Here is a 12821-nt window from a genome sequence, read left to right on the forward strand (position 1 = left end):
GCTTGTGTGTAGCGTGTGTTTAGCTTGTGTGTAGCGTGTGTAGCGTGTGTTTTAGCGTGTGTGTAGCATGTGTTTTAGCGTGTGTTTAGCTTGTGTTTAGCGTGTGTGTAGCGTGTGTTTTAGCGTGTGTGTAGCGTGTGTTTTAGCGTGTGTTTAGCTTGTGTTTAGCGTGTGTGTAGCGTGTGTTTAGCGTGTCTCTTGCGTGTGTTTAGCGTGTGTGTAGCGTGTGTTTAGCGTGTGTTTAGCTTGTGTGTAGCATGTGTGTAGCATGTGTTTTAGCGTGTGTTTAGCTTGTGTTTAGCGTGTGTGTAGCGTGTGTTTAGCGTGTCTCTTGCGTGTGTTTAGCGTGTGTTTAGCGTGTGTGTAGCGTGTGTTTAGCGTGTGTGTAGCGTGTGTTTAGCGTGTCTCTTGCGTGTGTGTAGCGTGTGTTTAGTGTGTCTCTTGCGTGTGTTTAGCGTGTGTGTAGCGTGTGTGTAGCGTGTGTTTAGCGTGTGTTTAGCTTGTGTGTAGCGTGTGTGTAGCCTGTGTGTAGCGTGTGTGTAGCTTGTGTGTAGCGTGTGGTTTAGCTTGTGTTTAGCGTGTGTGTAGCGTGTGTTTAGCGTGTCTCTTGCGTGTGTTTAGCGTGTGTGTAGCGTGTGTTTAGCTTGTGTGTAGCATGTGTGTAGCATGTGTTTTAGCGTGTGTTTAGCTTGTGTTTAGCGTGTGTGTAGCGTGTGTTTTAGCGTGTGTTTAGCGTGTGTGTAGCGTGTGTTTTAGCGTGTGTTTTAGCGTGTGTTTAGCATGTGTTTAGCGTGTGTGTAGCGTGTGTTTTAGCGTGTGTTTAGCTTGTGTTTAGCGTGTGTTTTAGCGTGTGTGTAGCGTGTGTGTAGCGTGTGTTTTAGCGTGTGTTTTAGCGTGTGTTTTAGCGTGTGTTTAGCATGTGTTTAGCGTGTGTGTAGCGTGTGTTTTAGCGTGTGTGTAGCGTGTGTTTAGCGTGTCTCTTGCGTGTGTTTAGCGTGTGTGTAGCGTGTGTTTAGCTTGTGTTTAGCGTGTGTTTTAGCGTGTGTTTAGCGTGTGTGTAGCGTGTGTTTTAGCGTGTGTTTAGCTTGTGTTTAGCGTGTGTGTAGCGTGTGTTTAGCGTGTCTCTTGCGTGTGTTTAGCGTGTGTGTAGCGTGTGTGTAGAGTGTGTTTAGCGTGTGTTTAGTGTGTCTCTTGCGTGTGTTTAGCTTGTGTTTAGCGTGTGTCTTGCATGTGTGTAGCGTGTGTTTAGCGTGTCTCTTGCGTGTGTTTAGCGTGTCTCTTGCGTGTGTTTAGCGTGTCTCTTGCGTGTGTTTAGCGTGTCTCTTGCGTGTGTTTAGCGTGTCTCTTGCGTGTGTTTAGCGTGTGTCTTGCGTGTGTTTAGCGTGTGTTTAGCGTGTCTCTTGCGTGTGTTTAGCGTGTCTCTTGCGTGTGTTTAGCGTGTGTTTAGCGTGTCTCTTGCGTGTGTTTAGCGTGTCTCTTGCGTGTGTTTAGCGTGTCTCTTGCGTGTGTTTAGCGTGTCTCTTGCGTGTGTGTAGCGTGTCTCTTGCGTGTGTGTAGCGTGTGTTTAGCGTGTCTCTTGTGTGTGTTTAGCGTGTCTCTTGTGTGTGTTTAGCGTGTCTCTTGCGTGTGTTTCGCGTGTCTCTTGCGTGTGTTTAGCGTGTGTTAAGATTCGATGTGTATCACGGCTGAGGATCAGGTGATTAGTCTGTGTGTTGTCCTCACGCCCGGTGAAGGTCATCAGCGTCCTGAAGACGCCGCTCTGCACTTTACTGAGATCAGAACCAGGAGAACACGCTGTACTCCAGTGGAACCTGAATGTTCCACCTCATCATCACTGCACTCACATCAACCTGGAGTCTGGAGGTTTAACTTCTAGAACTTTCACGTCTGTGTTTTTCTGTTTGTCCTCCTCTACTGCTCCACACGCCGCTCTGAACCGTACTCCTGAGGAGGTCACGGTGCATCTTCACCGCGCTGGTGTGATCATTCAGTTCAGTTCAATTCAGTTCAATTCAGGAACCAGACTCGGAAGGAACCCGTCCTCATCTGGGTGACACCGGATAGTGCGATTATAAATTAATACACCCCTTCTATAAATATGCTAATACTACATGCTGAAATAGTTGCAGTTGGAAATTCATTACAGTTTCTACAGGAAGTCTGTTGTGTTGAACTTCTCCACTGTTCACTGATGGAGACTCGAGTGCAGAACTGTTTGTGGTGATTGTAGTGCTAAAGCTATCATAGTATATCTGTTCATATGAACTGAGGTCCAGAGCATCTTTATGGTGTTTAAGTGGAACCGTCCTCAGTAATCTCAGTGATCTTTATACTGCACCATGTGGGACATCCTCAGCAGCAGCATGTGACCTCCAACTGATGATCCAACCAGAAGTAGGACATCAGGATGGATCAGGCAGGTCCGGAGAGCAGAAGGGGTCAGGATCACTGGCATCTCAGGAGTATCATGTAGCTCGACAGATAGAGAGAGAGGGAGAGAGAGAGGGAGAGAGAGGGAGGGAGAGAGAGAGAGAGATTATTAGCTATGGTTATTGTCCTGTAATGGTTAAGGACAATGTAGTTTGCGTGAGTGAAAGCAGGGACTCCGACAAGACTAGCTATGACCTCATAACTAAAATGGAGAATCAGAAGGGAACACAGACATGAGGACTCCCTGGGACATAATGCAGCCAGTCACTCCACCATCAACACACCTGGGTGAAGCTGTGAAAGTGGGGGAACGACAGCATCCAAACATCCCAGTTCACCTCAACACTGTGTACCTGTGATCCTCTAGATCTGCTCCTTTACCTAACAACAAAACTATTCACAGAAATGTTCATGTTAGTTCCTGTTGTCACGGACATTGTTGCAGCTATAAACAGTCTAAACACTGGACAGTGTTTGGCTTACTGCTCTTCTTTTATTCCATGGAGATGTGTGAGACATGGAATAATGTTTAGAAGGTTGAGATTTAGATTAAAAAACTATTTATTTTCTTCATAAATGTGGATAAGCTCAGAGTTGTAATTGTTTAAGCTTAACTGTAGTATGTGAAGTGGCACAAATGCAGGTAATCAGTGATGATGATGATGATGATGATAATGATCCTGTGTGTGATGGTGTGTGTATGATGATGATGGTGGTGTGTGATGGTGATGATGATGATGATGATGATGTTGGTGTGTGATGATGATGATGGTGTGTGTGATGATGTGATGATGATGATGGTGTGTGATTGTGATGATGATAATGATGGTGAGTGTGTGATGATTATGGTCTGTGTGGTGATGATGATGATGATGGTGTGTGATGATGATGATGATAAAGATGATGATGATGGTGTGTGATGATGATGATCTGTGTGGTGATGGTGGTGTGTGATGATGATGATGGTGTGTGATGATGATAAAGATGATGATGATGGTGTGTGATGATGATGATGATAAAGATGATGATGATGGTGTGTGATGATGATGATGATGGTGTGTGATGATGATCTGTGTGGTGATGATGGTGTGTGATGATGATAAAGATGATGATGATGGTGTGTGATGATGATGATGATAAAGATGATGATGATGGTGTGTGATGATGATGATGATGGTGTGTGATGATGATCTGTGTGGTGATGATGGTGTGTGATGATGATGATGATGATGGTCTGTGTGATGATGATGATGATGGTCTGTGTGATGATGATGATGATGATGATGGTGTGTGATGATGATGATGATGATGATGATGATGGTGTGTGATGATGATGTTGATGATGATGATGGTGTGTGATGATGATGATGGTGTGTGATGATGTTGATGGTCTGTGTGATGATGTTGATGGTCTGTGTGATGATGATGATGATGATGATGATAATGATGGTGTGTGATGATGATGATGGTGTGTGATGATGATGGTCTGTGTGATGATGATGATGATGGTGTGTGATTATGATGATGATGGTGTGTGATGGTGATGATGATGATGGTCTGTGATGTTGATGAAGATGATGATGATGATGATCCTGTGTGTGATGGTGTGTGATGATGATGATGATGATGATAATAAAGATGATGATGATGGTGTGTGATGATGATGATGATGATGGTGTGTGATGATGATGATGGTGTGTGTGATGATGATGTTGGTGTGTGATGATGATGATGATGATGGTGTGTGATGATGATGATGATGATGATGGTGTGTGATGATGATGATGGTGTGTGATGGTGATGATGATGGTCTGTGATGGTGATGAAGATGATGATTATGATCCTGTGTGTGATGGTGTGTGTATGATGATAATGATGGTGTGTGTGTGATGATTATGGTCTGTGTGGTGATGATGATGATGATGATGATGATGATGGTGTGTGATGATGATTACGATGATGATGGTGTGTGTGATGATGGTGTGTGTGATGATGGTGTGTGATGATGATGATGATGATGATGATAAAGATGATGATGATGGTGTGTGTGATGATGATGGTGTGTGATGATGATGATGATAAAGATGATGATGATGGTGTGTGTGATGATGATGTTGGTGTGTGATGATGGTGTGTGTGATGATGATGATGATGATGGTGTGTGATTGTGATGATGATGGTGTGTGATGATGATGATGTTGGTGTGTGATGATGGTGTGTGTGATGATGATGATAATGATGGTGATGATGATGATGGTGTGTGTGATGATGATGATGTTGGTGTGTGATGATGATTACGATGATGATGGTGTGTGATGATGATGATGGTGTGTGTGTGATGATGATGGTCTGTGTGGTGGTGATGATGTGTGTGATGGTGATGATGATCTGTGTGATGATGATGATGATGATGGTGTGTGATGATGATGTTGGGGGTGATGGTGATGATGATGATGGTGTGTGATGATGATGTTGGTGGTGATGGTGATGATGATGGTGTGTGATGGTGATGATGATGATGGTGTGTGTGATGATGATGGCCTGTGTGATGATGGTGTGTGATGATGATGATGATCTGTGTGATGATGATGATGATGATGATGGTGTGTGATGATGATGTTGGGGGTGATGGTGATGATGATGATGGTGTGTGATGGTGATGATGATGATGGTGTGTGATGATGATGATGATAAAGATGATGATGATGGTGTGTGTGATGATGATGTTGGTGTGTGATGATGGTGTGTGTGATGATGATGATGATGATGGTGTGTGATTGTGATGATGATGGTGTGTGATGATGATGATGTTGGTGTGTGATGATGGTGTGTGTGATGATGATGATAATGATGGTGATGATGATGATGGTGTGTGTGATGATGATGATGATGATGTTGGTGTGTGATGATGATGATGGTGTGTGTGTGATGATGATGGTCTGTGTGGTGGTGATGATGTTGTGTGTGATGGTGATGATGATCTGTGTGATGATGATGATGATGATGATGATGGTGTGTGATGATGATGTTGGGGGTGATGGTGATGATGATGATGGTGTGTGATGATGATGTTGGTGGTGATGGTGATGATGATGGTGTGTGTGATGATGATGGCCTGTGTGATGATGGTGATGGTGTGTGATGATGATGATGATCTGTGTGATGATGATGATGATGATGATGATGGTGTGTGATGATGATGTTGGGGGTGATGGTGATTATGATGATGGTGTGTGATGATGATGTTGGTGTGTGATGATGATTACGATGATGATGGTGTGTGATGATGATGATGGTGTGTGTGTGGTGATAATAAAGATGATGATGGTGTGTGATTATGATGATGATGATTGTGTGTGATGATGATGATGATGGTGTGTGTGTGATGATGGTGTATGATGATAATGATGGTGTGTGATGATGATAATGATGGTGTGTGATGATGATGGTCTGTGTGATGATGATGATGATGATGGTGTGTGATGATGATGATCTGTGTGGTGATGGTGATGATGGTGTGTGATGGTGATGACGATTATGTGTGATGATGGTGTGTGTGATGATTATGATGGTGTGTGATGGTGATGATGATGTTGGTGTATGATGATGATGGTGTATGATGATGATGATAAATGATGATGATCCTGTGTGTGATGGGGTGTGTGATGATGATGGTCTGTGTGATGATGATGATGATGATGATGATGGTGTGTGATGATGATGGTGATGATGATGATGGTGTGTGTATGATGATGATGGTGTGTGATGATGATGATGATGATGATCGTCTGTGTGATGATGATGATGGTGTGTGATGATGATGATGATCGTCTGTGTGATGATGATGATGGTGTGTGATGATGATGTTGGTGTGTGATGATGATGATGATGTTGATGATGATGATGGTCTTTGTGATGATGATGGTGTGTGATAATGATAATGATGGTGTGTGATGATGATGGTGATGATGGTGTGTGATGATGATGTTGGTGGTGGTGGTGATGGTGATGATGGTGTGTGATGATGATGGTGTATGATGATTATGATGGTGTGGGATGATGATGTTGGTGGTGATGGTGATGATGGTGTGTGATGATGATGATGAGTATGATGATTATGATGTGTGTGATGATGATGGTGGTGGTGATGATGATGGTGTGTGATGGTGATGATGGTGTGTGATGATGTTGATGGTGATGATGATGATGATGGTGTATGATGATGATGATGGTGTGTGATGTTGGTGTTGGTGATGATGGTGAGGTGTTACACAACAGTGGAGTTTGTTTAAAATCTGCAGTGTGAAAATATTACTCATTAGTAATAAGTTATATTTCTCCGTCTGTTTTTTGAATAAATCACCAGGTAGATTATATTAATTAACTGATTATACAACACCCCGCTTCAAACCCCCCCCCCAGCTTCTAACACACTGTCTGACCAATCAGAGTTGAGACTTTAACTGCACTGTGTGTGTTACCTGTGTTGGGTAAAGAGAGTGAAGATGTTGATTATAGGTGTACATGTGCAGCACTCTACAGAGTCAGTGTTCAGCCTCAGTTTTAACAGAACCTGTTATAAAGGCACGATGCAGCTTTCATTATTACTGCGTCCTGGATAAACAGAACCGGGTTCCATGTTGTTAGAGAAATAGAGAGATTACAGCAGGATTTAGACTCTCACAGTGTGATATGTGATCTGATCCCACTCTGGAGGAGAGAGAGAGAGGGGGGGGAAGAGAGAGAGGAAGTACTCCATCTGCGTTAAACATCTTCATCCATTATTCAGCTTCACCACTTTACACACTCAATAATGCACACTACAGGGAGGTGTGGCCTGTGTATCTGTCAGTCTCAGTGAAGGAGGCGTGGCCTGTGTATCAGTCTCGGTGAAGGAGGGGTGGCCTGTGTATCTGTCAGTCTCAGTGAAAGAGGCGTGGCCTGTGTATCTGTCAGTCTCAGTGAAGGAGGTGTGGCCTGTGTATCTGTCAGTCTCAGTGAAGGAGGTGTGGCCTGTGTATCTGTCAGTCTCAGTGAAGGAGGTGTGGCCTGTGTATCTGTCAGTCTCAGTGAAGGAGGTGTGGCCTGTGTATCTGTCAGTCTCAGTGAAGGAGGTGTGGCCTGTGTATCTGTCAGTCTCAGTGAAGGAGGTGTGGCCTGTGTATCTGTCAGTCTCAGTGAAGGAGGTGTGGCCTGTGTATCTGTCAGTCTCAGTGAAGGAGGTGTGGCCTGTGTATCTGTCAGTCTCAGTGAAGGAGGTGTGGTGTCTTAATGTCATATTTTTGTCATTTCTTGCCTTATTTTGGTTGCTTATTTTGATAATTGCTAATAAACACTGATGATAAAAGTCACGCTTGTGTATGATATTAATATAAATCTGCATTAAAATGCCTGCACACTTCCTGTTCTTATTTATAATTAGCATTTAACTGAGAATTCAGGATTACAGTGGTGTTATTATTACAGTGATGTTCAGTGTGTTTGACTGGAACCCTGCAGTGTTCTCCTCTTGGGTGTGGTTCTTTGTGAGGTGAGAACACAGCGATCACACTCCGGGTGTGGACCAGAAAAACCGGTCTGAGAGCGTCTGCGTGTCTCTCGGGTTCCAGATGAACTCACGCCGTTCAGTTTCAGTGAGATTCGAATCAAATCACATCAGATCGATTTCAGTGAATATCTGCGTGTGACGTACCTCCGTCTGATTTCATCACGTCAGATGGAATCTAATCAAAAACATGTTTACATTCAGGAGCGCTCCTATCGCACTCCAGTCTGTTCAGTCAGTCCTATGTTTACGCAACGGCTAAAAATAAATTCACCCACTTTCCCTGAGTCACTTCAGTCCTGCAGAGACGTGACTCATCCGTGCAGCAGAGAGCATCATTTGCAGTGACTCGACTCAGTGGAGTCGATTCGGCTAAATGATTCGTTCAGGTGTTCGGTTTGTTCAGTCTGATCTCCCCACCGTGTGGGACAGATAACACACATCTTGAGTACTTATGCTGTAGAGTCAATTTGACTGCAAGACACTGTTTACAAAATGAAATGACAAATAACACTGCAGCAGCTAAAAGTTTAATAACCATACAATCAGAATCAAACAGAACACCAAAAACATTAGGAACTACATCAGGGCTTCCTAAATCCTGTCTGTATAACCTCATTGTGTGATAGATGTTTCTAGATGTTCTAGATGTTTCTAACATGGCTAATCTGCTGTACAGGTGAATGGCAGGATTGTGTGAGGATCTGGCCGGCTGATGCAGTGTGTAGGAGTCGACTGTGACGAAAACATGAACGGTGCAGGAGAGCAGGTGGACATCCTGCCCCAAAACTGCATGGTCAAAGAGCGCTGGAAAGTGGTGAGTACTCAGAAATCCTGCATGTCACATGTTGATGAAAAAGACGATCCGGATGTAGATTCTGTTCTGTTGTGTATTTGGGGATTTTTTTGGCGCTGTTCCTGATTAAATCGTGCCAAATCTGGGTCATGTTTCTAGAAAATGGGTCAGTTGGCCGTTTGATGAAAAACGTCTCCTTGGATACTTCCATTAAATGTTATTAAGGCTGTAAATATTACCAGTCTGCTGGTGTTTAATGACAGCATCCACAGGAAAGATCAGAGGGTTCGTTTCACCACTTAAACAGTGACTAAAAGGTGAGGAGTTCATGTTTACCTGAGCTGTACCTGAGGTTCTGATTATTGCCACCAGGTAGGGAGGTGGTTTTGGTTTTCTACACAAGTGTCAAAACCAGCAGATACAGGAAGCCGTGGAGTGACATGGGAAGCGTAAGGACATGTTATGCTGCTGGAGCTGATAGTGTATGGTGTTCAGGAAGACCAGCTAGTGAAGAGGTCTTTTAGTGAAGACTTGAGATGATGAGGAACCTCGTGATGGACCTGTTTGAATCCGGCTAACACTAGAAACCTTGCAAAATGTGCTGGTGATCCATTTCTACAGTAAGGTTTGTGTTCCCTTTCAAGACAAGTGATCAGGGAGTTCTCAGGATCAAGATCAAGGCGTGTAGATGGATTTCCAGTAAAGAGAAAGAGGAAAATGGAACATTTTTGACGCCTCCATTTTTCCTGATGAATGATGTTTTACTAGCGGTTATTTCTTGTGAGATATGAGATTTTATAGGTTCACAATTATTTTAAGAGCATGTCAGATAATGCAGTGATGTCTGCTTGACTTTGTGGTGTGTAAGAGATCAGTATGTACCTTGTGTTGATAAATCAGGCCAATCAGGACACGCTAGTGAATTTAAGGTACATGAAGAGTGGCCAAGATGGCGCTCGTGCAGGGACGATGTCATGATCCTTGTGTAGCTAAGTTTAAGAAGAAATATTGAGGAACATTTTGATGCTATGAAACATGATTAGTAGTTATCTACAGTAACAACCATATATTCCTGCACTAAAGCGCTTCGTTCAGGTGTCTGTCCCTGGAACACTGAACACATGGTGGGAATACACACTGGGAGGGACGGCACAGTTCGTCACACACTTGTCCGACATGTTTATGTGGGAGGACAGGCACAGATCTATACCACCACCCGTGCCAGCCCGAGGGAGACGTACGGTAGAGTGTGTGGCGTCGGCGAGTTCTCGGGAGTGATGAATGCTTCTGTCAGATTGGGGAAGTGGAGTGTGTGGAGAGAAGCCAAGGCTGGAGATGAAGTCAGCTCTGTGCATAGACAGCTCCACAGTCCACCGGCGACCAGGTTGGATGAGATTCCTAATATCTGCAGTGAAGATGTTTGGAGTTGTAGAATGGTAACAGGCAGAGGAAGGTGGTGGAAGGAAAGAGGAAAAAAGAAAGCGATGAAGATATAAAATAATGGCACATCACAAATCTCTCAATTCAGCTATAAATAAACCCTGCTGCTGTTTTCTTGTCTCAGTTTTTATCTCGCCATTATGTTTATTATCTTGATATTAGCATCTTATCTAAGGGCTGTGTTCCGGAACATACTGGGGTTACGTAGCTGCTGAAGGTCGTTTTCTGAACTCTCAATAGGATCGTTTACGTTGGACAGCAAAGAAGCCAACATTTCTTCAGTCTGCATTTTCTATCCCCGAATCGTTCAGCTTTAAAGATGAGTGTTTTTGGGTGAGACGTTAGTGTAAAGCTCCGTCTGAAACGCTTCTACTAAAGGAGGATCTGGTGACGTCGGAGGTGTGAGCTACACGCAGGTGATGTGAATAATCTGAAAATCCACTGCGTAACCTGACTCTGAACACCAGCAACTTTCCTCACTGAGATACTGACCTACCATTTGGACTCGACTCTGAAGACGAACCCTTGTGGCTTCTTACAGTGTATTAAATAATATTTATATTATATATACTCTCAATATATAACAATTTATTTATACAAAGGGAAACTGTTAAACAGCTGATGTGCGCTAATTACCTATCGACTGAAGCTAGAACATTTCCAATTGATTGTGTTGTGGCTGTTTGCTTATTAATGGATCTGTGTGTGTGTGTGTGTGTGTGTGTGTGTAGTTAAAGAAGATCGGAGGCGGGGGATTCGGGGAGATCTATGAAGCGTTGGACTTGTTGACCCGGGAGAGCGTGGCTCTGAAAGTGGAGTCGGCGCAGCAGCCCAAACAAGTGCTGAAGATGGAGGTGGCGGTGCTGAAGAAACTACAGGGTGTGTGTGTGTATGCGTCTGTATGCGTCTGTATGCGTCTGTGTGTGTCTGTGTGTATCTGTGTGCATCAGTGTGTGTCTGTGTGTGTCTGTATCTGTGTGTGCGTGTGTGTTTGTGTGTGTGTGTGTGTGTGTGTGTGTGTGTGTGTGTGTTTGCCCACTGTGATGCTATGATGTTGCAGTATAATTCATCAATCCTCATTAGCACACACACACACACACACAGTGCTCAGGTATTTTCATGCCTGATGTGTCAGTGTGTTGGAATGAGATCCCACTGGGAGAGTGGAAGACTAATAGGCTTGAAGGACTAAGGAACAGAGTATGCGGGTGTGCGCGTGTGTGTGTGCGCGTGTGTGTGTGTGTGCGCGTGTGTGTGTGCGCGTGTGTGTGTGCGCGTGTGTGTGTGCGCGTGTGTGTGTGCGCGTGTGTGTGTGTGCGCGTGTGTGTGTGCGCGTGTGTGTGTGTGCGCGTGTGTGTGTGCGCGTGTGCGCGTGTGTGCGTGTGTCCTTCACCGAGGACACAGTGCAGCAGTATTGATGTTCTCTGGTGTAAAGTGCCGACTCAGCTGTTTCTACATAAACACACTGTAATAGAATACCATCCGTCTGTCTTTCTGTCTGTCTCTCTATCTGTCTGTCCGTCTGTCTGTCTGTTTTGTTAACTGTCTCTCTATCTATCTATATACAGTGCCTCCCAAAAGTATTCACCCCCCAGTTGTCATTTTCTTTTTGCTGTATTGCACCATTGCAGTGTATAATGATGGGATTTTTTCTGCTACTTTTGAATAACTTAAGTAAAGTATTTAGATGTCCTCAGAATTATTTGGGGGGAAAAATCTAAACACTCCTTAATGAATAAGTATTGACCCTCCGGGGTGTGAATTGTCCTCCTGCTGCAGTTACAGGTTTGAGCTGACTCAGCTGTGTCTCTGTGAGCTTTACACAGTTTGAGTTTCTCCACAGTTCCTCAGCACAGAGTTTCTCCAGCTCGGATATATTCTATGGAGAATGTTGGTGGACAGCAATTTTCATGTCATGCCACAGATTTTCAATTCGATTCAAGTCTGGGGTTTGACTCGGCCATTTCAAAACACACACCTTCCTTTTTCAAGCCGTTCCTTTGTAGCTTTTGTCCTGCGCTTTGACTTTTTGTCCTGTTGGAACAAATATTTTACCCTGAACACAGATGTCTGGCCGACTGGAGCAGGTTCTTCTCAAGCTGCTTATGTTTGGCTTCATCCATGTTACCTGTGATGACTTTCCAGTTCCTCCTGCAAGAGCATGATGCCGCCACCACCACCGTCCTTGATCCCAGGAAGGGTATTACCTGGGTGTTGGGCCATATTTGGTTTGTGCCAAACATTATGCTTTGACTTTAGACCAAATGGTTCTTTATTCTATATTGTATAACTTTATTCCCATCAGACCCCAGAATCTTTTCCCAAAAGCACCCGGATTTTCTCATATGGCCTTTCTCAGAAGTGGCTTTCTTTTGGTGACTCTCCCACAGAGTCCAAATCTGTGAAGAGCTGATGATGATGTTGAGTTCTGCACAGGTTCCCATTTCAGTCAGTGAGCTCTGTAACCCCTTCACTGTTGTAGCTGGACTCTTGGACACTTCTCTGATGGTTGCCCTGCTTGCCCGAGCACTCTGGCCTGGTCTCGGTAGTCTCTGGGTTGGGCCGCATTTTTTCCATTTTGTTATATTGGATTTGACAGTGATCCTAAAA

At 44.1% G+C, this 12821-nt stretch overlaps 1 protein-coding gene across 1 annotated transcript in view; it reads left to right on the forward strand.

Annotated features, from left to right (window-relative positions):
* ttbk1b (tau tubulin kinase 1b) overlaps nucleotides 1–12821 on the forward strand; it is a 55597-nt gene that overhangs the window by 5659 nt on the left and 37117 nt on the right. The window contains exons 2-3 of the mRNA XM_053633662.1: nucleotides 8655–8792; nucleotides 10943–11090. Of these exons, the coding sequence (XP_053489637.1) occupies nucleotides 8691–8792; nucleotides 10943–11090 (250 nt within the window). The 5' untranslated portion in view covers nucleotides 8655–8690. The remainder of the gene's footprint in view (nucleotides 1–8654; nucleotides 8793–10942; nucleotides 11091–12821) is intronic.

This window comes from Ictalurus furcatus, chromosome 9 (assembly GCF_023375685.1).
Source record: "Ictalurus furcatus strain D&B chromosome 9, Billie_1.0, whole genome shotgun sequence".
Classification (NCBI taxonomy): domain Eukaryota; kingdom Metazoa; phylum Chordata; class Actinopteri; order Siluriformes; family Ictaluridae; genus Ictalurus; species Ictalurus furcatus.